Source organism: Bipolaris maydis (genome assembly GCF_028858645.1).
Source record: "Bipolaris maydis strain C4 unplaced genomic scaffold PSV08scaffold_20, whole genome shotgun sequence".
Taxonomy (NCBI): Eukaryota; Fungi; Ascomycota; class Dothideomycetes; order Pleosporales; family Pleosporaceae; genus Bipolaris; species Bipolaris maydis.
In genome coordinates, this window is record NW_027093876.1 from 338,696 (window position 1) to 363,159 (window position 24,464).

Here is a 24,464-nt window from a genome sequence, read left to right on the forward strand (position 1 = left end):
CACCCCCACCTTTTGGAAATCGTCGATCATCACTTGACAACAATACACACAGGCTGGTTTTCATATATGCCGTAGAACTATCATAGTGCAATACGATATATAGATAAGGGACATATCGGTAAGGGCATACATTCTTAACACTATCAAGACAATTAAGACACCTTTTTGTTGAGTATTGGCCTAATTGAGTCTTTTACTCTATCTTGTGAATACGAAAAGTTCACAAGCAAAATCCAACCAAGTCGCTACAACGATGCTGCATGTTTATCAAAGAATATGATTAAAAGTACACGAGACATGAAGATTGCTCACTCTCTTTTTCCTCTCTCAGCTAAGCATGCATTCAAAAAGAAAAACCAATGAAACAACTCCCATGCTATGCTACCACCATGACAAACAACCTTCCCTCCCCGCTCCGCAATCATTAAACGTAATGGTAAAAAAAAAGGTGCCCTGAATCGCATGATAACCCTTTCCTTTACATGCCCCAGTTGCACACATATACAGCACCCCCGCACATGACTACCAGAAACTACACCAACCGATATAATGCTGGCATAGATTCTCCAAGTTGGTTGCTTCCTTAATGAGTCGATCGACCTGCATCTCCGTCTTCAATTCCTCGCCTTTGCCGAAATCACGGCCAGTTAGCTTCTCCTTGACGCGGCTCAGGACTTGCAAGGCGCGCGCATTTTGTACTTCCTTGGCATCGGCCTCGTTGTTTTGGGGCGGAGCAACAGAGGAGCGGTGACGGGGACGACCAACAATGCTGGACATTTGGTGTGGGTCGGTGGTTGCGGCAGCGGTGTCAGCACCCATGATAGATTGGCGGCGTTCAGACGGGTAGTTGGGCTCCACAGGCGACGCATCGCGGTGGTTCAGGCGCCAGGTCAGGAGAGGATCATGTATGAACTGTGGTTGAATAAGTTAGTATCAATGCACCTTTCTATCTTCAAGTTCATAAATAAACAACTTACAGCTTCAAGAACTGCCATGACACTCTCCTTGTTGCTTCGTAATACCCGCATGACATGCTCACAAGTGGTTCGGTAGCTACCTTCAATATTGCTCACTTCCATGGCATATGTCAACATGCGCGTCAGGCGGAACGGCACGCGCTCGGGATACTTCTCGCGGTGCATGGCCACTTCGAAACAGTCTCCGAAATCGATGTGGATAATCTTGCCGGTGACTCGGTCCAACATCAAGTTACTTGGGTGGCGATCTCCCAAGCCGAGGATGTATCCGACCATGGACATTACAGCAAGCGAACGCGTGTAGTTGGTACGGCGATCAAGCCAGGCTTCCGAAGATTTAGACTTGAGCCAGAGGACGCGATACAGATCTTGGCCTGTCGTATTATCGAGGGCGTAACCGAACACTTCCACCTTTTGCATGAGAGTGAGGCAATCGTAGTCAGGTGCCATCTGTAACATGATACGGTGCTCGATATTAAGCAGAATCTTCCGACTGTCTCGATACTCTCGGATGAGCACGTGCAGCGTGTCACTGTTAGGGACGAAACCAAGCAAGCCAGACTGCGTACTAAGCGGAACGGCAGCATATCGTTGGATGTTGAGGTGACGCTTGCGGGACTCCACGTCGTTGGAGAGCAGTGTGTTGCAAAGACCAAAGAGTTGCATGACACGTTCATCCTGTCGAATGTCTTCGTGTCCTTTGAGAATGTGGGTGTGTGCTTTGCCGTCGCTGCCACGCATTTCCAGTTTTCTAGGTCGCTGTTTGGACTGGATGACAGTTGCGACTGGATCAAAGGAGATGATTCTAATAACAGGCTTGCCAACCTGGTAGGTTCCAGGAACCGCGAGCTCAAGATCATGCGCTTCCTTAAGTTTTGGTGAGACATACTGTAGTTCGAGTGTCATCAAGGAAGGTAGTTGTCGCGCAATCTTGCGGAACACCTGGTAGTAGAGATCCCACGCCTGATTAAGATCACCTATTTCACCGGAGGTCCTGAACGTGTTGCACCAGTCACGCGCTTCCTGAAGTTCACGACCAAAAGACTGGATGAACGAGATTTCGCGGAGTGTTTCAGGGCCCTTGTCGAGCATTGCGTGAAGGGGTGCCAGTGTGGCGAACATACCGTCTATGTTGTGATCGCCAAAGTACAATCGACTAGCTTCCTCAAGACCCTCATGCCATTGTTCATGCCATAGGACAGCGATACGAATCAGCTCATGACTGACAAGATCGGCTTGCTCAACCAGCCGTGGTGAGTGTTCGCGCATAGCCTCCATAAGTTCTTTTGCCGATCGCTGACGTCGTGAGACATCAGACTTCATAGAGACAGTCAGTGGGAAGACCAAAGCTTGAGGATGTGCTTTTCCAACTTCGATAAGCAGTTGGTGTATGGATTGTCGGACGACAGCGTTGGGCTGATTGATTCGAGCAAGCAATTGCGGGATGACCTCAAGCCAAGTATCGATTGGAACCGACTTTGTGCCCTCTGTGATGGTGCGGTTGACTCCCTCTCTACCGCCATAGCTGAACCACAACGTGAGCAACCTCAATGTATCTTGCAGCGAACTGGTCGATGACAGTGCAATGGATTTGAAGAAGCCTTGGATAGCCGGGATGACATGATCGTGAATAATGTTATGAGGCACGTCGGTAGCTTCCCGGTCAGACTTGGATGTGATGGAGTTGATGACTTCAAAGTTGGCAAGTGCCCATGCATGCCATGCCTTGTACCAGTCCTTGTTGTAGCGTGTAGCAGCGGCATAGGCGGCGAGAATTTCATGCACAAACTCATGGTCCCACTCACCGTCGTTGAGTTCTTGTTGCCAGTCACCCTGCTTCAGATAGCATTTGGCCAGCAAACGGTGGCATTCGGCGAGGTCGGTAGGCGAAGTACCAGTGACTGATCCATTCATCAGACTCGACCCATGCATACCATTGACCCCGTTATGTCCATTGGTGGCAGCAAAGGGGTTCACGTTGCTGAACATGTGCTGACCATTAGACATACCGTTCATGCCATTCTGCGCCATCATGGGGTTTACTGCGGCCCTGCTTCTCATAGCAAGGTCCTCAGAAAGTCGTGTAGTGAAGTCCTTCATGCTATCGAGTGCTTCTTGCTTATGGTTTTGGTCGGCCCACATGTACTTGTACGTAGTGTAGGCCACGGGGTGCGAGATCTCGTGAGCATTGTTCCGCACAAACTCAACCACGGTGCTATCACCAGTACTCTCGATATCAAGCAACTTCTGGAGAGCCTTGTTTGCGAGGTTCATCCTGTTGCTCTTCCTGCACAGATTGGTGTATTTGATCCACATGTCGGTGCCTTCTTGTGGTGAGATGACAAGCTGGCGCACCTTGATCATACGCTGCCAGACTTCTGGATTTGGTTGCAATCCCCTAAGTCGCTTCATCCAAGTCTTACGCATACTCTTCTGCTTCTCATGGTTGCCCTCGTTCTGTTTGTATTGCATGATTTCCTCAAGCTCTGCAAGCATCTGCACACGAATCATTGGTAAGTAAGCCCGCTGGTACGACTCTCCCAAAAGCGAGCTGAGCTCCGTGTCCAGACCCTTTCGAGCCTTTGCAATTTCATCGACGGCAATTTCAAATCGGTTGTTGTGAATGTTGAGAATGGAAGCAAAGAATGCGCGGTCAGGCGACTGCTCCTTCATGACACCAAGGTAGTTGTCCATGTCCGCAAACTTGCCCAAACCCCACGCAGCCGTCGCAGCGAGAGGTGCTATCGCCTTACGATACTCCTGTGAAGCATTGGCCCACTTCTCCTTGGACAGACTAGAAAGAAGATCCCATTCGCCCAGGGCGTGCAAGCATCGCATCTTGCCCATGGTCACATCGAAAGAGTCGGGCTCTTCAAGCTCACGTCTCTGATAGGCAGCAAGTGCCTCATCCCATTTCTGCAATTTCTCGAACCAAGTCTCCTTGAGCTCGACGTCGTGGTAGTTCTGTGCCTTACGCAAAATACCAAAAGCTGCGTCGGTCTGCTGGAGTTGGTTGTTGATGCTAATAAGGGCTTCTACAGCGCTGGAATTCTGCTCCGCGTTGAATTCGAGCTCCTTGTAGTGCAGTGCTTTGGCAAAAGCATGGCATTTTCCAGCATACATACCAAGTATTCTGACATCGATTGGTAGTGCTTTATCGTCGTGCTCCATAAACTCTGCCAAGTTAAGCAAAACTTGAAGAATTTCAGGTGGAATGTTTGGTGATGTGAGTGCGGTTTCGATGGACCGAACAAGTTCTTCCTGATATTGATCGTACAATTCCGTCCAACACGAGACGAAAGCAGAGTTGAATAGTGTCCTGGCGATGGGGTTGTACACGCTCCCGAGCGGTGTACAAGCGCGCAGTGCTTGCTGAGGCGACTCTCTAAGGAGCTCGACACTGAATCTTCGCATCCATTCTATCCAATCCTCTTTGGTGGTTTTGTTGGAAGCTTCCCAAGCTTGCTTCAAATGCTGTTGGTTGACTGCCAACTTCTTGGTCAGGATCTCAGCGGGGTTCAGGTCTTCATCATCCTCACCGTATCGCTCGTCTGGGCTAAGATCCTGCGGTAGCGGTTCGCCTTTCTGCAGCTTCGATACGATACGGGCATAGTTCTCATGAGGTACCTTGTGCGCAACCAAGATTTTGCTAACCGTTGGCACAAAATGAATATAGTCTGGACCGAGCTGGAAGATCAGGGCGCAGAGTGTCTCGAGAGCGGTTTGCTTCAGGGTGGGCTCACTGCCAGCAAGTACTCGGCAAATAGGATGTATGATGCGGGCTGCGAACTCAGAAACGTTGACCTGCTTGGAAAGTCGACCCAATGTTTCAATTGCATGCCTTCGGATCTGAACAGGCTGTCCGGGCTTATCGAACATCTTGACCATGACCGGGATAATGAGATGCATGTACTCTTCGGCACTTGAGCCAAATATGAGGAAGGCATGCAGTACTCTTTCTGAGGGTAGACGCTTGCCAGTATGGTCTGAGTCGAGCACACTGAGCATAAGCGGCAGCACATCAGCCAAGTAGACCTTGAACTCGCCCTCCAGCGAGCGGGCAATAGCCTCAATCAGGGACAAGATGGTGGCTTGTAGTTGTGGGCTGCTACTCCAATATTCTTTGATAGTCGAAAGAATGCTGGGCAGGTAGGGACGAATATGCTGGCGCACAATACGGACTAGCTGGCTGAGCTGGTTGAAGTAACCTTCTGAGCGTCCAGCTGGTGTCGACCTGATAACGTGGAGGAAGCCAGGCACGACCTGGTTGAGGAAAGGAACGCATTTCAGGCCCATGGTTGCGTAAATGTTCATGACAGCCTCTACGATTGCAGTATGGTACTGCACTAGGGAGGGATCCTTTAGCAGTCCCATGAGTGTGCTAATGACAATGGTCGGGTAATACTCTTCGTTGGAAGGAGTGATACCTTGCATGATGAGGGAAACATCAGTGATGGCTTGCGCTTCCAATATGAGATGGGTGTCCGGTGACTGCTCCATGATTTTCTGGTACTCATCTGGATCTAGTGCTCCAAGGGTGCCCATGAGCCGAACAGTTTCCCTTCTAAGTTCACCTTCGGGTTCGGTCTTGGCGATATTCATCAGGATGTTCATAAGCTCTGGGTACTCCCGGTATGGTTCAATCACATATCCAGCGTTTGTGGCCAGTTGTCCAAGCGCCTTCAGGGCAGAGAAGCGCTTGGCATCCGATGTCTGATCCTGCATAAAATCCAGAACGACAGGCATGAGGTCTTTGATGTATTTGATCATTCCTTCACCGCCGACGGTGGCAAGGTCACCAATAGCTTTGAGTGTAGTTGAGGCGACCTCGGGATTTGGATCTCTGCACTTTGGAAGCAACACTTCGACAATGGGATCTATCAGTGGCTTGATAAGACTGTCGGCGGCACCCACAAGACTACTAATCAGTTTGGCACTTTCCTCTTTGCTGCGTGGACTGTTGGCGTAATTCACTTCAGTCAGTAGCTGCAAAAGGACTTTGCGAAGTGAAGGAAAAACATAAGCAGGATTGACAGCTGTCAACCGACCGATGATGGACATGGCAGCCTCTCGGATGCCAAATACCTCGTCGTTTAGGGCGAGAAAGAGAGTACGGACATTGTCAGCTTTACCAAGGTGACGGTCGAAGCGGGCGTCCAATGCTACCAGGACGTCCCACCGGATATCTGAGTCAATGTCACCTACACCGACAGTTAGAAGCTTCTCAATGATGTCGCCAACCACTTTTGTCGCGTGAGTGCTAGTCTGGTGGACGATTGGATCTTTGACAAAAAGTTGACAGCAGGTCAAGGCAGCACGTTTTCGAATCTCTGGGTTGTCTGCTTCGACATATCGAATAGCAACATCGCGAACAAACTCGTTCAAGACGTGCCCTGTGAAGTCAAAACTACCCAATGTATGCAGTGCCAATGCAATCTCTGCTTCTCTTTGGGCAATCGTCTGTGGGTCCTTGTGGTCGCGTGTCCATATCTGAGGCGGTTGTGAGACTTGGTAAGGGCTACCCAAAGGCAAAAAGTGTCGGCCAGCAAGAATCTGGCTTAGGAGATCCAGCAGCTTTTCCTGAATCATGGGTCGTGAAGGTGGTACGTAATGAGCCATGTCGACGAGAGCCTGAAAGAGAGAATCGCTCAGCCCGCAAGAGAAAATAGGATCTAGCAAGCGCTCGACAGACTTGGTAAGAGCCTGACCGACCGCCGCGGCAATCATACTGAGACACTGAAATATCGGTGCTTCATTTATGACGCTTTTGTTCCGTGCCTTTGCAATGAGGCCTTCCTGGATGAACCCCAGGATGCCTTCCAAGTACGGCGAGATGGCGACTCCGACGGCGTTTGCAATCTGTCCAATAGCTACAAATGCCTTATCCCTATCGCGATCCTTCCTAATCAGACCTTGGAGGTGGAGCATGCACTGATGGAGGTATTTTGTCGCAAACTCGGTAGGCGAATAAGCAGCAAGAATCGGGATAATGAGCACCACCTCCCTCCGCACCAGCGCATCGCGATGCTCCCTGTACTTGAGCACCTGCTCAACCGTTTCCTTGTACTTTTGGTCGTTCATGAACATGGCGCTCTTGTCAAGCAGCTCCTTCATAGTTAGCAGTGAACCATGGATGGCTTCATTGGTGTTGATTGTGAAGCCGCGCAGAATTTCGTCATAGACCTTGCCGAACCAAAGTTGCCGCATTTGTGAGTCACGCGGGGATATGATCTCGAAGCAGGCACTGATGGCCTCGGCCGCAGACTCCCTGATGAGGACCTTGGGATCGCGTAGGGCCACCCAAATCACCTCGAAAATCTGTGCAATCCATTGATACATGAGAGTGGGCGAGTTTTTAGCCAGCTCGCGCAGGATGAGGACAGCAGCGAAGCGCCGATTCTCCAGGCGTTCCAACTGCAGCCACTCGAGAGCGCCTTTGACCTCCGCCTCGACAAGCTCTGCTGTAAGGGTGCCACCAGGTTTTGCGAGGCGTCCCAGGGCCTTGGCTGCTACCACCATGGCTGTAATGTCCTGGCCCCGCATCACCGCCCTCAGGTACGAGGCGAACCGCGTCGTCTTCTGGCCCGCATCGTCGCCGCGGAAATCGATGAGGGCGTTTAGCGCGTGAATACCGCCGATGCGTTCGTTCGAGTCGCTGCCTGTAACAATAAGGCCCGAGATTCTGGTGTAGACTTCATTGTTGAAATTGGTAAAGAGATTGGGCGCGAGTTCTGTGCTACGTCAGTTTTCCGGAGCCTGGGCGGGGTTGTTTCTTTCTGCATCGCGCTGCTGCCTCACCTCGGTGCGCCGACTCGACAGTCTGCCGCAGCGTGTTTGCTGCTCGCTGTCGTGTCTCGTCATTCTTCGAGCGTAGTTCGTGGACAATGCGGTCCAGCGTGGACGAAAGGGGACTCTGCTGCGCCATCCTGTCTGCTTCACCTGAAGCCTCTCGCAGCACGAGCGTGGATGCTCAATCCATCCATAGAAAGGGAAAAAGAGACAAGCAAGAGAAGACGCGTGGGTGGAATTGGAGCGCAGCCAAAGTTAACTGCTGTGTCGGCACAGCACGTCGTATGTCACCAAAGCGGACTAGTAAGCTCTGACCCACATCAATCTGGCGCTAGTCCTAAACCTTACACCGGGGAAGCGCTTCGGCATGCAAAGGCCATCGGCGGCGGTGAAATATCAAGTAAATGTTACCATGCACAAGCTTCTCCATTGCATCCAGAACATGCCACGGCCACCAATAACATCATCCTCGGGAGCACACGTTACTTTTGTTATGATACATTTCCACTCACCGCGCACCGCGCATAGTCATTATGCCACATGCCTCTCTCTAACCGCCCAGCACGCCCTGAGCAGCGTGCCCAACCATTCCACCTAGCTGCCCAAAGAAGATGGACTTCAGAATAGTTTCACCTTCTCCTACCGCCCACATACCTGCCTCACTTAGCTTCTCGCGCCAGATGTGCTTCTCCTCCTTGCTCAGCTCATCCCACCTCCTTGCCGCGGCGTGCTTCTTCAAAACTTCCTCGTCTCCCTCGTGTACTTCTGTGCTGAGGGCGCCGTCAGATTCAGCGTCATGGTGAACTACCAGAGCTTTTGGCTCAGATGGGATATCTGCTGATGCTGTCTCGTCGGATAAGACATGAGGCAGGTGGATATGCAATAGATCGGCGATGCGATGCGACGTCTTCACGACTGGCGAGTCTGCATTGTTGAGGACAGCCTGATGACGTTTCTCCCGCAGGATTTCACCGAATGTCTTGTGCTGACCGGCTGCATTCTGCAGACTGGCAGGGAGTATGCCCTTGGTCAGGTTGCCTTCTGGATCCATGAGTGACTGTATCAGAAGTGCTATTACGGCGACAACCATGGCTGCGACGAGGTACGTCGCCGCTGTAAATAAGTTTCTAGATCGAGCTGTCTGCAGGACATGGCGCGACCCGATATTTTGCAGTGGGAAAGTTTCCACGCTGATCGTATTGCCCAGGCTGGTACTCGCCAGACGAAGATACGGGGTTGCTGGGCGGCCTTTAGGGGTCTCTGGCTTGTGGAACGGTGAAAATACGACTTTGGTCATTTGAAAATCGTGGACCTAGTTTTGATTAGCACGCACAAACCGCAATCATCAGTCTTTCTTCTTACATTGTCGTAACTGTTGAAAGAGTGGAAGGCACTCAATGAGTCTCTCGATGGGCCGTGGTAGTCCATGGTGTAAACCGTCAAGGACATGTCAATCGCCGCTATAGCAATAGCAATCTGATAGGCGCCTTGGTCATCCGCATCAAGGAGAGCGACATCCATGTCAGTTGCTGCCTTCACATGCTTCGGTAACGCCTTTCTTAAAGCAATACTGCCTCCATCCTGGTAAAAGTGAAACAACAGTAGCTCTACTCCACTCCTGTTAGGCTTGTTTGCAAGCAGAAGCAGATGCTTCGGCGAAAGCCACCGTACACCTCGTAACTTGCTTCTCGCACCCTTTTCTACGTGGGGCAATGTGTAGACCTTCCGGTGCTCGTTCCTGCCTTTTGCCTTTCGTTTTTCAAAATCGTAGCCAATCTCCTGCACAAACACTTCCTGATCCGTCACATAGACTACCCGGAATCTCCCCTCCTCTTGTGTAAAGATGTCTAGATCGTTTGCTTCTTGGCCTTTGTGCAGCTTAATGCGTTCTATTACGTCTTGATTCGTTGGTTTGGTAGATGTTGCGTTGAAGATTACAACCTCGTTCTCGTCGCCCGCAAGCCCAGAAGCAATTGCGCCAATCCGCCTATTTGGTGTGTTTGTCGTCGTTCTTTGCGGCGGTGACAATCGGATTATTCGTTGGTACCCTTCCTTTTTCGCGCCAACTGATTGCGGGGTTGTAAAAAGCGTCGTCTTGCTGAGAAACTCAATGTTGCCATCCGCCTTCTCTGCGCCGCTGCTAGCCCCTTTGTTCTTAGGAAAGCGTAGCTCAAAGGCCCGCAAGTGTTCGTTCCTCGCAGCTAAGCGGTCTTCTTCACTACTGTTGTTTCCAGCGAACAGAATCAAGCCATCTTTGGTAGAAAGGTTCTCCAAACAGGTAATCGAGTCATCTTTGCTTGCCTCGATCTCGGCAATGGCTTCTACGGTCGGCGCTCGTGAGCTAAAGTCGAATGCAGTGATTTGGTTCTTAACTCCAGTACGCCCGGCCTAAACAATAATGAGCCGCGGTTAGTACATGTATGTATACAGCTCAATTTGAGCATTGTACGCACCCCTCCACCGCCGCCTACTACGAGAACTCCGGGCCTATTGCTGGCAAATGTGGCCGCGAAAATGGGGTAGCTTGCTGCTACTGTTAGCGGGATTGCGCTCAAGGGGCTACGGCAGCGCAAACATACTCTTAGCCTTCGAGACGGTAGGTCGTGACATCGGATTATTTTGATACCGCGCGACGCACGGTAGGTTGTTGCTGTTGTCCAAGCTTCACGGTCAATCTAAACCGGGTACAAATATCCGCGTGGGGTGAGCCTCTAGGAAATGCGACTCGAGTAATTGTGTGTCGCGTAGAGATGAGGGTCCTTTTCAGGGATACGAGAAGATTGTTGTGTATAGGGAATAGGGCTGAATCTCTGGTTCTGTCCACGTTGCGCACAGGAAATCAACAAGCCACCTGCGCAAGCGTCATCGTTCTGGCCAGTTTCATGGTAGTGCCTTGGCTTATCGATAGGGCTGAAACAAACAGGTTCCCCCTCCGAGGAAACAGCGATCCACGCCTATCACTCAGGGATATCCGCGTGCAAACCAGCAAGCAAAGCACAAGCTCAATAATGCGCAATGATTACATTTCATTGCATTCCAGACGAAACAAATACTATCTACGATGACCTTTAGGTCGGGGGCAACCTCCTCCTCATACGCATGCTTCATCGTCATCATCATCGTCGTCCCAAAAAAAATAGTCCCTCTTGTGGATATCGTCCTCCTCTTTTTCGTAATCATTTGTGCCAACACACGCCGAAATCAACGCCGTCTGACACCACCAGAGTACCACTAGCCAGAAGAAACCTCCAGCTCACACCGTCTTCCGTAAAAAATCAAAACGCCAGGATGCTCGCTAATTGGAATCCAAGAGGTCTCCTAGACCTTAACCCGCCTCCCATCTCTTGACATTAGCAGCCTTTCACCTGCGCATACTCTCCATTCTATTCGCCTATCATGTGCATAGTTGCCAATGGGTATTTGGAACCCAGCCATCACAACCCAAACAGCCAAGGGTTGCCATCATCAGCTGCACTTTGAATCAAGGCACGCATGCGTGCCACGTCGGCAAACTGCCCGTTTTATTGAGGTAAACGATATGGTTGTTGGAACCATTCTACTGCGGCAGTGGCAATGGCTGTCCGTTTGCAGCAGCAGCCCGTGCTTCGGCTTGGGCTTGTGCAATGACATCAGCCTGGTGGACTGCACTTTGCACGATTTGCTGCTCGTCTGGGCTGAGATTCTTGGTAAGGTCTTCGTAGAGCGCAGGTTGCTCTTGTTGTAGGCCTAGATCATGTCAATACAAACTCTTAGTATTTTCAGTGCGATAAACTTACGGAACAGTGCATGCTTGAACATGCCATATGGCTCGACCTTGTCAAGGGGTGTCTCCAGGAGACTCTCCTCTTCTAGCTCATCGTCGTCTTCATCATCGAGTGAGCTGAATTTCTGTGCCTGTTGCTTGTTAGATTTCATCACGTGCGTTGGGATTTAGAAGTCTTACCTCTTCGTTTAGGAAGTCGAGATAGGCGGCGCTCTCGTCCTTGACATCATCCGCTTCATCCGCTTCATTACTCCAGTCAGCTTCCTGCTCCCACTCTTCGTCTTCCTCCTCTTCGAATTCAGCCGAGTAGTCAAATGCGTCTTCCTTCTTGGCTTCTTCGCGGTCTATGTATATGTCAATACCAACATGTGATATGGCTGCGTTAAAAACTCACTTTTCAGTGCTGCAGGAAGTGTTTGGAAGAGACGCGTAACGCCCTGTAGCAGACGTGGCCAGCCCTGTTGTACGCTGACAGGAACATCCTGAGCTCTCAGTGTCAAAAGAGCGCAGATCGCCGAGATGCACAGCTTCTTGTCATGGACTCTGGTGAAGTGGTCGATGCTCGAGAACCAGAGACTGAAGAACTTGTTGGTCCATCCATTGCTCTCGAGCACGTGTAGCGCCAATGCGGGGTTGTAGTAGATGGAGTTGATGACTACCTCCATCAGGTGTATCCGCAGAGACTTGACCTTGGGCTCCTCATTGGTCAGTACGTGCATGGTTAGTCCTATGAACTCTGGGATATAGTCATCAACAGAACCCCGCATGTTGAGCATGATGATCTCAGCTAGCTTGCAGCCGCAAATTCGATCAACGCCACCAACTTTGTCGTCCTTGAAGATCGTCCGGACCATATCGACAATGGCGTCAAGATATGCTCGGTTTTGAACCAACATGGGAGTACCATAATTGACGAAGTTTTCAAGGGCAGGAAGCATGTCTACATATTGTAAGCGACTTGATGTTGACAATCAAAGATTAAGGTATACATACCTTCGAGGTAGAGCTCAGCACCAGCCTTGAACGTTCTATGTATTAGCTCAAACGCCTGCCACATGGTGCCGGAGATGCTCTTGGCGGCAAAGGTACAGCTGTCGATGATCTCGAAGACTTCGTTGTACAAATCTGCGAAAAGATTAGTATGAATAAGAAGATAGATGGCCTGCGGAATTGCATACCGTAAAGCTTGTTCTCAAGAGTGATGGTGATGACGGGCATCAGGATAGTCTCCAAGTGCAAGAGAACATCGGGTGTGCTCTCCAGGGTCAGGATGAGGGTACCAATGGTTTGCAAAACACCGAGCGCAGTAATGCTCTTCTCATCGAGGAAGTCACCATACTCGCTATCTTCACCCTTCTCCTGGTTCCTCGATACCAATTCTCGCACGATGCGCAGGTAAGTGTCGCGCAGCTGTTCGCTCAGTGCTACGGCGAAGGGGGTCAACTCTGGTGCAAAGACCTCGACAAAGTCCTCCATCACGTTCGAGAGGGCATCGACATCGACCTCGTTTGCGAGCTTCAGTAGTTGCTGCATGACCTGAGGGATGTTTTGCTTCATGTTATTTCGGATGACATCGTGACGGATCAGCGGCTGAAGTGACAGCGCTGCAGCAACGCGGACGGGGAGTGTGGGGTCGGCCATAGACTCGAGAATGTTGCGGTAAATGATGATGAGGTTGTTCTGATCCTTGAAATCGAGCTGCTCAAACTTCTCCAGGGTGTCGCATGCGCGCGCACGGAGGAAGCCATGGGGACTTCGGAACTCAGGGAAAACATGTCGTACAAAGAAGTACTCGACTTGGTCCGCAATGGGGCTCTTCTTGCCCAAAATGACACCAGACAGCGTACCAATCATACGTAACGCACCCTCCTTTTCTCGCGGGTTCTTCTCATTGTCGGGTGCGGCCTCGTAGCGGTTGACAACTTCGTTGACAAAGTTCAGCACAGTGAAGGTCTGCTTGCGGCGGCTCTTGGTAAGAGTGACTAGGAAGTTTGTGGCAGCAACGTCGGGCGCAGTTACGTCCTCGTAAAAGTTCAACTTGCGGTGCAGGTACTCTTGTGGCTCCTCTTGGAACAGCTCAATATCTTCGTCAGACTGGCAAAGTACTGGGAATACGAGATGCGCAATGAGGTTGTCGGTATGGGGCTTGAGCAGAGTCCACATGGTCTTGGGCTTGATGCACTCGTCGAGGAAGTTGAGTGTGTAGTACAAGCTGGCTTTTGACAGCCAAACCTGCTTTCCAACCCACTTCTCCACCTGCTGGAGGTAGATCTTGAGGATCTCGGGCGCAAAGTTAGCAATGAAGTTCTTGGCTACCTCGGTGTAGTCGACCTCGTTGTTCTTGCCCAAGGCAGTGGGGTTGCCATATCTGGTTCTTTGTCAGTATTGCCCGCGTGCAAGACATGACACTGTGCCACCCACCTGACGTATAATCGGTTCAAGTTTGCATAAGACCACTTCTTTGCCTTCCACCAGTGGTTTACTTCGCGCTCGTCGAGGTCTTCGGGGAGGGATGACTCAGGGGGCTCTTTGCCGACCACAGTCAGGAACAGCGTACACCAGCCAACCATGACTTGTTGGTCGCGGAGAGATGCGGGAAGATCGAACTGCATTCTAGTCAGCCACCACTTCTGCCATGCGCGCGTTGGGACCTTACGTAGATGGCGTGCTTGTACACCTTGAGCACTGTCCGTAATATCTCGCCAGCTTCCAGGCTTGTCTCGCCCGCCAGTGAGTTGCCAATGTTGAGCAACTGTGGAAAGGACATGGCAACAATCTTGTCAAAGTCCGCACGGTTCTCGCCAGACTTGAACCTGTAGATTTTGCATATCGCCAGCAAGCACTGCACACCAGCAAACACCGACTCAATGTTTCCAGCATTCAGCAGTTGTACAGTAATGTCGAGAAAATCCGGCCATTTGGCAGGGAAATCATATGCGAGGATCTTCTGGAGGGTAGGAATGAGTTGAAGGCGCACTTGGGGTGGAGAGGCGACGAGGACGGGGATTAGACGGTTGCGGAAGGCAGTCTTCTCGTCCTCTGGTATGGGTATGGCCTGGCTGTACTCCTCGGCAGGCGACCAGCCCTTGGATATGCGGTTCTTGAGGTAGACGACGGCTGTGGGTGGGACGTCAGTATCAGGAGGATACGGCACTCGTGTGCACACTCGGCGGGCGCATACTTACTCGACAGACGCACGGCGTTGTGTTGCTCCTGCTCGAGAATGTCTAGCAGGCCGCCGGTGAAGCCTGGCTTTTCTTCAGCCTATGTTTCCGTCAGTGCCATGTTCGAGTATGGATCGTGTGTCGCAGCCACCACGCACATGCTTGAGATCGAGCTCGGCCTGCTGTCTAACGGCGGCATTCGCGTCGAGCGTCGCCTGGATCCGGTCCCGCAAGCCGGCAACGTCCATGGTGGAGAGTGGCTGGCGGAGAGTGCGTCGAGGATTGGCGGCGGCCTACTGGATGTAGCAGACGACGTCCCGGGGGCCGGTGCGGTGAGAAAAGGCCGGTGGGGGTTGGGGTAAGAAGGTAAGTATATGTACGCCTATTGCTGCGGCCACAGACGGTGGCGTCGAGTAGGAATTGGCGGGAGAGACAGAGAACGGACAAAGTCACGCGTGCTTTTTCCCTTGATTTTGCGCCTCGTCGGGCTTGTGCAGCTTGTGCGGGACGTGAGGATGGAGGGGCAGCAGTTAATTTTGTGTGGACCAGAATCAGAATCGCGGCTTTCCCCCTAGCATCCTTAGCGCACGTGGCAGTCAATGCATTCTCTCCGCCCTTCCTGGCCCTTGGCCCCTTGTTCTATTCCCCCCACGACGCACCCTGCCATGCTTTTGTATCTCACTGCCAGCCGGCTGTCCTGAATACCAAACGTGCTGCACCCAAAACACGTGAATACTGATCGACTCGAGAATTACCCTTTGCCCGCCAAAAGCCGCTTTCCGCATCAGCATGCCTAGAGCCGTACCTGCAGCGTGAACATTACAAGTCGACTGACTACAGCAGACCCTGAAGCACCATTACCATGGATAATGCTTCTCCGAGTCTAGGCCAAGGGGACACTTTGCTGTCATGTTGGGGCGGCTGATTGTCCTTCTTTTAGTATGTATCTGTATAGTGCTCAATTGCACCATCTGGTTCCAATGTCAATACGACCCGATCTCTGAGCAAATGGCACCATGCCAAATCGCTTGAGCCTGATTGTGTCACCCTTCTGACCTATCACGACCCTTGATCTTAGCCACCATGGTGTACGTATGCGATTAGCACATCTGCTACGTCGGCATCCGAATCAGGATTTCAACATTATGCGACATCTACATAGTTCGTAAAAAATGCACATGTATGCAGGCAAGTCTGTTGCGGATACGAACATGATGTGACATGACTGCAAGGCTTGCTCATGCAGAGAGCTGAATGATTCCAAAAACTGAGTGCTGCATCTGTACACTAGGTACTTGCACATGTGTAGAGTATGTTCCACACCTACTGTCATAAACATGGTGCTCCCTTGCACATCGTTTCACCTAAAGACACATTGGCAATGGAGTTTCCCGTTGACAGATCGACGTATGGCGCAACGGTCGCATTCCGCAGACATGTGATTGGCACATCAGCTTGCACCTGCTTTTGTAAAGTGTAAAGGTTAAGCGGTGTCAATGCTGCAGCTCGGCAGACAGACTAGTAGTAGAGATTGTTCTATGATTGGACATGGATGTCTTCAACAAAAAAAAAACAGACCACGACACAAGCTATGAATTTTTCGTGCTCTTGCAAATTCACAGATGCTACACATCCATCCACCAAGAAAGCGATATCATAAAATTAGACATTATCGTCGATTGCATTCTCCAAGACACAAGGCTCGTCTCGAGCAGGTCCAGGCCCAAGTCCCCTCATCAAAGTCACGTGCCTGCATCACCAACAACCAATAACCTTCAGGGAAAAGTAATACTAATGATGAGTTTTACTTACAAACTAATGTCCATCCCTAAGACTCAGGACGCACCCCGAAGCGAGACAGTTTTGCACTTCCGACCTTTGGAAAAGTAAACGCCCAAGCTTACAGTGGTAAATGGGTAGGTGTAGGGTAGGGTAGGGCTGCTAAGGTATAGGTAAGTGTAGGTATAGGGTCTTATATTGTCGTGGAGCGTTGTGCACCTCCATTTGCGCGTGTGCTCGATGCATAAAACAAATATATTATTCAAATCTAAAGGATCCTCAGACTTAAAGGTTGGTTGTGTATTTATAGTTATTGTCTTTTTTCCTCTTTTGTAACTCTATATTACACCCTCGTCTAATATTATTTAGGCCTTCTACTAGTATACCTTTTAGTTACTCTACTATATTCCTCCCTTATTTAAGAAAGAAGGTGTTAAGAGTATAGCCTGAGTGGAAGTAATATAAGAGTTATGGTGTTAAGCTTCTTATTAGTTAGTTTTCGCGGATAGAGTCATGGGGTCTAAACAAGGACAGTAACGTGTAAGTAAAATATGTCTCTATATTATACTTTTACTTAAAACTCAAGTTAAACATAATAAGCTACAAGGGCTTAATATCTAGACCATGTACTAAGGAGGTAAAATGATTATACCTACTTTTATAACATCTACCATAGTAGAATAGATATTACGTTTTTTTTTAAAAAAAAAAGATATATATTACAATAAGGCTAATAGTGTTGCATTGGCTGAATTGTTACATGCACTAACTACGTACTATAATATCGCTGCCTAAATTGCCAATGCACACAACACTCGTAAATAGATTCCTCCTGTACCCGCCCTCGCAGCCCATATCCACACTCTTTTTCGATTTACTTACATATGTTGCTACAACCTAAGGCGTCCACACCTCCCGCTATTGATGGGCGGCAATAAAGATCTGTGCAGCAAGCAACTTAATCAACATTGTAGAAAGCCGTGGTACGGGTATTGTAGGTAATAGCAAACGTGCAGTTGTTAGACACGTTAGAGTGTTCAAAATGCTGGTGGATGAAGAGCGGGATGGAGACGATGCACGCCTTAACGACGGCACTTATTGCTCCTGTCTTAAGTTGCAAGAATAAGCAGTGCCAGCGAATCCTTGCCTTGGACGATGCACTTGTTGCACTATAAACGCATCGGAGGGACCATGATTCGGACCTTGCCCACGAGTCTAGCCTGCTTACTTCCGAACTCAATCATGCTTAAGGATTCATGACGGCAGAACTTTTGCTAATTTCCTAGCAGGTCGTGAGATTCTCGCGAGGGCAGCTAGATAGGGGACTCATGTTTACTGTGCTACATGGTACAAGTTATGTGTGTGGAGACGCGCTAAAACGAAGACTATGCTCTTCTTTAGATGACTATAGCAGATTAATTATAAAGAAATTCCTTATAATCGCGACTCAAAAAGAATAGATTGGGCTCTCTATAATATAGCGCGTACTCTTCACCCTGGCCTTTATTGTTCCCTTTTTAGTGGCCCACATACATGAATTCTACTATGTAGCACAGTAAGACGAATTGTTTTGAATCCTTGTTTCGTTGGCTCACTTTCATCCCCGTACATCTCCAGCTTTTCCTTGTTAGTGATGGGTGATAGCAAATTCTATTTTTTTCCATCGTTAGTAACTATATATATTAATCATCATTCTATTACTACTTTACTCAAAAAAATATTTTAGTAGTAGTTAAAAGCTTTGTCTTTAAGTAGGTGCATATTGTAATATGTAAGATGTTATATTAGCTAAACTATAGCATGCACTAACTACATGTAACAATGAAACAATAAAGAAAATAGGATATCCCGCGCGACCTATAAATGCTATGCCTTAACCCTAGAAAATGCTACTCAAACGAAATATCTGAGTCAGAAAAGAAGAAGTAAGGAAAAAAAAACGCCGCTCAATGCCTCTTGTCGCAAGAAGAGAGTAGACAAGTAACAGGCGAAATACGATACCGGCCAGCGGTATCAAACTAATATATATATATATGTATTTTTTGTGTCATGCTCATTTCCACATGGCATCATGTCCCAGTCATATCCTCATATCCTCATTAGTAGCTCATAAGCCCCGCATCTATCCAATGCTCTTACCCCTCTTGCCCTTGCCGCACTCCCTCTTGCTAAGCGGCTCATCGGGAAATACCCAACCTCTGATGCGCTTAGCCTCTCGCTTCTCGCCAAGCTGGGGCTTGGGGATCCAAGAGTCCTTTTCAAGGAAATTTTGACGGGTGAGAGCAGCAGGGCCGCCGACGTCCATGCGCCAGGTTCCCATGCCCTCAAAGGGATTCTCCTTGGCGAGCATGTGGAGGTACCAGAGGGCGAGCGCGGCGGTAAGCTGCATGTCACCGGTTTCTGGGTGCGAGCCGTTGGTGGACAGGCTGATGGGAGCTGAGGTCTCGAGGTAGCCGAAGATAGGCACGCCGGTTTGGGCATTGACGGTGGTGGGGTCGGGAGTGGACATGTCAGAGGGACCACCGCAGCGGACGCAGAGGAGCTCGATCTCAGTCATGATGAAGCCATAGCGGCAGCCGTGCTCACGCATCACGCGCTGGAGATGGGCGAGGCCTTGGAGGTAGAGGACTTGCTTGGGGGGTGACTCGCTGCGCATGCCAGTGTTCCATTGGTCGTAGCACTTGACGAGACCAACGACGCGGCCGCGGCTGTCGCCAAAGAGCGTCTTCTCATAGTCAGAGGGGTAGTTGGAGACGAACTCTGGTTGTTGACGTTGGCCAGCGACTGGCTTGATAGCGCGCATCACCATGTGGCTGTTTCCTTGAGCGACCTTGAGAGCTGCATTGACCTTGTTGGCGTAGTAGTTGGTGCAGATGTCTTGGAGAGCCGACTCGTTCTCGGGCTGCAGGTTCTGGCGGCAGGGTTGGGGAAGGTAGGTGGCTGGGACGGGAACCTCAAGGAGGGGAAGCACCGAAGGGATGGACTTGATGGTGGTGATGTTGAAGTCTTCCCAGCTGCGGAGGTTGCGGATGTCCCACCAGAAGTGGTTGTTGATGCCTCGGGGTGCGCTAGTGACGCGGCGGACCAGAGATGGAGATGGGTTGGGAGAAGCGAGGTACTCTACCAAAGAGGATGTGGCTTGCATTTGCTGGAAGCCATCGAAGGTGAAGTCTCCAAAAGCTGGGTATTGAACAGCCGGTGCGGCATCGAACTCTGGGACGGAGAATTCCTGGATGCAAGACGCAGTGAAGTTGGACATGTCCTGGGCGGAGGAGTATGTTGAGGGGAAAGCCGTGGCAACACCCAAGTTGGACTGGGGTGCAGTCGAGGCAGTGACATAGCTGGGCATGTTGCGGTAGGTTGGGAAGCCATAGCGGCTGATGACTTGCTCGTCGACGCTTCCAGCAGAGCCAGAGCGGTCGTGGCGAGCGCGGTTGGCAGAAGCAGAGCGAGAGTGCGAGCTCATGTATGATGACCGCCGAGCAAGCTCAGGCTGCTGTGGGTAGGTGATGGGAGAGTTGAGAGTGGAGAGGTTGAAGTCGTATGATGAGGCAGTTGACACGGGGGATGTCAGTGTGCTGTGCATGTTGTGGATGTTGTGGTTCAATGGGCTTGATCCACGGCGGGCCATGGAGGATGAACGTGAGTAGGGGCTGTAGGCATAGCCGGCACTGGAGTTGGACGTCGTCCTGCGATGTCTAACGGGGCCAGTGGTGGGCTCGGATACCTGGTCCTGGACGCGGACCTTGGGGAGAAGAACAGGGCCATACTGCCTTAGTGGTGACCGTGGGGGAGTAGGAACGGCCAGTTGGGGTTCTGGTGATGAGGCTTGCGAGTAGTATGTGAGGTCTGAACCGACACTGCCGGGGATGTAGTTGAATGAAGCATTCGGGGGGGTTGTTTGACGGCTGTACATGTTGGATGGATGAGAGCTACCAGACTGGTTCATGTCAGCGGCAGCCCACGTGGTCTGTGTGAAGGGGGAGCCAGATGGAAGAAAATCCGAAAAAAATAACGTACGCTGTGGAGACTGAGAGAACAGGCAGGAGGAGATTATGGAATAGGGATTAATAGTAGAGACCAGCTCCGAGTGTCTAAGACCAAACAATGCAAAGGTGGAGAGAAAGGAAAAGCAAGGGCGAGACACGGTTGACTCGGGGTGAGGCAGTGCTCTTGATGGAAATGCAGGGCAAGATGAATGGATGGGCGTGATGGATTGCGGCACAGCCAGACTTCTTATCCTTGGTGTTCCCCGCGTAGAGAGACGAGAACCAACGCTCTCACCGCGCTAGCAAGCCTGAAACACGATGCATCGAAGGGGGTCCGATACCTTGGGCCGGTATACAAGAGCACGAGGCGGTCTGGCGGCAGTAGCACGAGCGGAGCCGTCTACGACATGCGAGCCTCACAGGGCGTCTGAAACATAGCGTAGCCGTTGCATGGGCTGGGCGAGTACGTGGCTAGCTAGCGAACGGCTTTCTGGAATGCTATTCTTGAGGCCGGGCAGGCTTGAAGTGGCCTGGTGGGCAGGCTTGCCCGTGTGTGAGTGGCCAGCGGCATCCAGAGGCAGACGGAAGCGGTAAGGCAGGCCAGCGAGGCGCCTGCACATGGGGGCGGCTGGACGACTTGAAACCGGGATTCTCGGCCCCGTTGTGTCTGCGTCGCGATGCAGCAGTGGTACGGCGAGCGAGGGTTTTTTTTTCCTCGTTCTCTTGTTTTCTCCATGGCGGCAGTTTGTGGGTGGGCGGCGCGAAGGGACGAATGGAGGGTTGTGGTGCAGGTGTGGTTGGCGCCCTGCCGCAAGGCCCGTGCTGGGTCCCGCGAAGGGTGGGGCTGGCAGCGGGGGTGGTGAAGAGTCATCGACGGGGGCCCGGGGCTGATTGGCTGTCAGCTCTCCAGCGTTTCGTTTCGGCCGCCCGGCATGCGTCTTCCCGCAGCCCGGCCAGCTGCACGACGGGGTGACTCACAATGGGCGGAGAGAAGTGTGTTCACGACTATAACACGTCGTCCAAGCCCCTCTACACGTCAACGCGTGCCCGCCGACCGCGTTGTTGACAAAGCACCACGTTCGGGGTCCCAGCCCACGCCCGCCTGCTGCGCTGTCGCCACCACGCCCGCCTGCACACTGTGTGCAGCGACGAGCATCCACGGCGCCAGCAGCCTGCTCGCCCAGCGTACATAGTACAGGTACCACGGCCGCACCAAACCATCGCCCCCCCGCCTGCCTCCATGGCCACGGCATCCGCCAATCCAAGCGCCCGTACGCCCAGCCGTCGGTACGCAGACTGGGCCGCCCGCCGTGCTGTGTGGTGCGTTCCCTTGAGCCTCACCGTCCGGCTCCCGCACATGGTTCATTAAGCGCCCGCACTCTGCCCAATCCGGCAGTATTAGGTTTGACCAAAGCCCCCAAATATAGCCCGAGCGAGTCGCATTACCAGCGTCCAAAAGACCGTTAATTTCCTGAAAGCGGAGCGCTACCTGTCAAACGTCTCTGCGGTCAGGGCTGCTTCATGGAGCGCTGGCAGCGGATTGGCGCGAGACTGCACAGCCTTCATTTCGCCTTCCCATGAAGCCCGTGGACCAAGCTGTGCAAGAGCCTCATGCCATGTCATGCCCTGTGCCCTCTGCCCTCTCTACGCGCCCGCCATGCTGACCAGCGTTGGCATCAATTGTCATCATTCCATGCAACCCATGCCCCCATGCCATGCCACCCACGTTACCGCTGCTCCAAGTGCGACCCCACCCGGTCAGCCCACCACCGCTTCCACTCCACCACCTGGCGCTTCGTTCGGGCCTCTTCAGCCGCAAAAACCATGGCATGGCTGCGGAAAGCCTCGTCCAAGTCGCACCCGAGGTATCGACGCTGAGCGTCTGCCGCGGCCATGGCGCCTGAGTCCACAGCGTCCGCTGCCAGCAAAAACTGCCGCGCAAGTCCCTCGTCTCCGCCCCCGTGGCCACCGCCTGCCACATACGGGCTGTGGACCTTGGTTTGCCCACTGCCAAACTTGTATACCTTGATCTCTCTGCTGTCATACTCAATCTCGCCCTCTGTGCCGTATATGCGGCCACGTCGCTCGCACTGCTTCTCCGTAAACGCTACCATGTGGAACTGTGCCGTCTTTGCACCGCGCCCACGCAGTATAGGCAGCCCCTCGTCATCTTTTGCTATCGCATCATCATCCCATGTGATCGTCACGCACTGGTCGTCGCATACGTCATTGCTTGACTCCCACACACACCGACCAAACCACGACCGTTCGTCCACTTTGCTGGCCGGAGTATCAGCCGTGTAGTCGTCGGCTAGGCTCCTAAGCAGTGCTTTGCCAGCAACTTCTTTCCCAGCCGTCTTAAACATGTCTTCAATCTCCGGGTTGACAACCTTGACGGGCCAATCTGCGTTGCCATTGTTCAAATGCCCCTCGAGATAAATTTTCTTCGCACTCCAATCGCAGTTTGGCTCGTGCGCACAGGACAGACAGTTCGTCGCCGATCCAGCAGCCTTTGGCTTCCGGTCTTTGCGGAAGAACTTGAGTGATCCAGTCGAAGTGACGTAGGAAGGAAGATGGGGCACCGCATCTTTTGCGCTCGCGCCTGGTGAACACAGCATCCACATCAAAAAGTCAATGTCGTGACATGACTTTGTGAGTAAGGAAGGCGCAGTCTTGGACTCCTTCCTCCAGTTGCCCCTGCCTCATGTTAGCCATTACATCAGTGAAGAATGCCTACACCTCACATACCTCACATAGCTGTGACTAAAATGCCACCACCCAATCGGCTCAACATGCTCAACACTCATAACATCCCCAATCACCTCTTTGTCCAGCAACAAATGCCTCAGCAGCATATTATGCTGCGAGTACCTCAACACATGGCAAATCCCAAAAATCATTTCTTTGCCCCCCTCCCTCGCGCCCTTATCCAGCGCCTGATACATCTTCACACAGCTCTCAAGCGTCGTACTCATCGGCTTCTCACAGCAAATATGCAACCCCATATCCGCAATCCCACACACAACCTCCTCATGCAACTCATCTAGGACGCACACAAACACGGCATCAACGCCCGTGCCAACGACACCTTGCTCGCCATTCTTCTCGCGCTGCCGTCGCTGCATTTCATACTCTTTCCACTCACGCCAGTCTTTGAAACTTTGCCCCGGTCCAGCTTCCTCGTCAGGTCCCCACATGTACCTGCGCCCAAACTCGGCGCGCTTGAAGTCGTTGGGCTCGCATACTGCCGCGATGACGGCGTTGGAGCAGAGAGACGTTGCGTCGGCGTAGGCCGCCCCGCGGCTTCCTGCCCCGATGATGAGGATTCTCGGCGGTTTTGCAAAGGCTAGTTTGCCGTTGGCCTGCGTGAAGGCTGACTCGTCTGCTTCGAGGCTCGGCATGGTGGTGTTGTGGGGGGATGAGATGGGGTTACCAGCCTTGACACTTTTGAACTTTGAAAAAGACAAGTTTCAGCCTTGTGTTAGTAATGTGGAGAGAGAAACCTTTTTTTGTGCAATAGAGTCTATGATGTAGTCTCCTTCTACACCACTTTTCTTCGTAACACAAGACAGCCAAAGCAAACCCCTTCCAAACCTCCTTGTTTCCCCCCCTCCCCCTTCTCTTTAAATACCCACTCCTACCACTTTTGCCTTGCAAATCCGATACTCGCTAATGCAGTAAGATCTTAACCCCAGATCCCAAAAAAAGAAACCACTTGCGGAACAACAGGGCAGAGAAAATTAAAAAAAATCAAGGGAATCAAGGTGGCGCGCGGGACAACGCATACAAGGCACTATTTCCTTGGTATGCAAAGTTCGTGCAGTGTAACAAGAACAACAAATGAGGGGAAAAAGGTGAGGTAGGTAGGTTACATTGCAGAAGCGCAGTCTAGTGACCAATTCGTAATAAGAGGGAGATCTAGGCCGCGTGGGGGTGTGGACCAATGAGATCAACTGTGATTAGGCGCACACACACACACACGCACCTCAAGGCAAGCATCTAG

The 24,464-nt window shown here is 51.5% G+C and overlaps 3 protein-coding genes across 3 annotated transcripts; all 3 read right to left on the bottom strand.

The window, feature by feature from the left end:
* Positions 1-522: 522 nt before the first annotated feature.
* PSV08DRAFT_413339 (phosphatidylinositol 3-kinase tor2) lies at positions 523-14,941 on the bottom strand (the record flags this gene model as incomplete). The annotated part of the gene is made up of 17 exons (XM_014217528.2): positions 523-912; positions 978-7,708; positions 7,776-7,916; positions 8,334-9,078; positions 9,129-10,154; positions 10,220-10,293; positions 10,346-10,416; positions 11,327-11,492; positions 11,543-11,660; positions 11,710-11,873; positions 11,924-12,469; positions 12,523-12,654; positions 12,708-13,897; positions 13,951-14,135; positions 14,186-14,646; positions 14,715-14,793; positions 14,852-14,941. 17 exons carry the CDS (start codon positions 14,939-14,941, stop codon positions 523-525), a joined length of 12,309 nt encoding a protein of 4,102 aa, XP_014073003.2.
* Positions 14,942-18,594: 3,653 nt separating this feature from the next.
* PSV08DRAFT_252913 (uncharacterized protein) lies at positions 18,595-20,388 on the bottom strand (the record flags this gene model as incomplete). Its single annotated transcript, XM_014217561.1, has 1 exon — positions 18,595-20,388. One exon carries the CDS (start codon positions 20,386-20,388, stop codon positions 18,595-18,597), a length of 1,794 nt encoding a protein of 597 aa, XP_014073036.1.
* A 1,489-nt stretch (positions 20,389-21,877) lies between these two features.
* On the bottom strand, positions 21,878-24,296 carry PSV08DRAFT_27972 (uncharacterized protein). Its single transcript, XM_014217560.2, has 2 exons — positions 23,210-24,296; positions 21,878-23,158 (listed from the first exon to the last, which is right to left on the bottom strand). Exons 1-2 carry the CDS (start codon positions 23,860-23,862, stop codon positions 22,189-22,191), a joined length of 1,623 nt encoding a protein of 540 aa, XP_014073035.1. The 5' UTR covers positions 23,863-24,296; the 3' UTR covers positions 21,878-22,188.
* Positions 24,297-24,464: the final 168 nt, after the last annotated feature.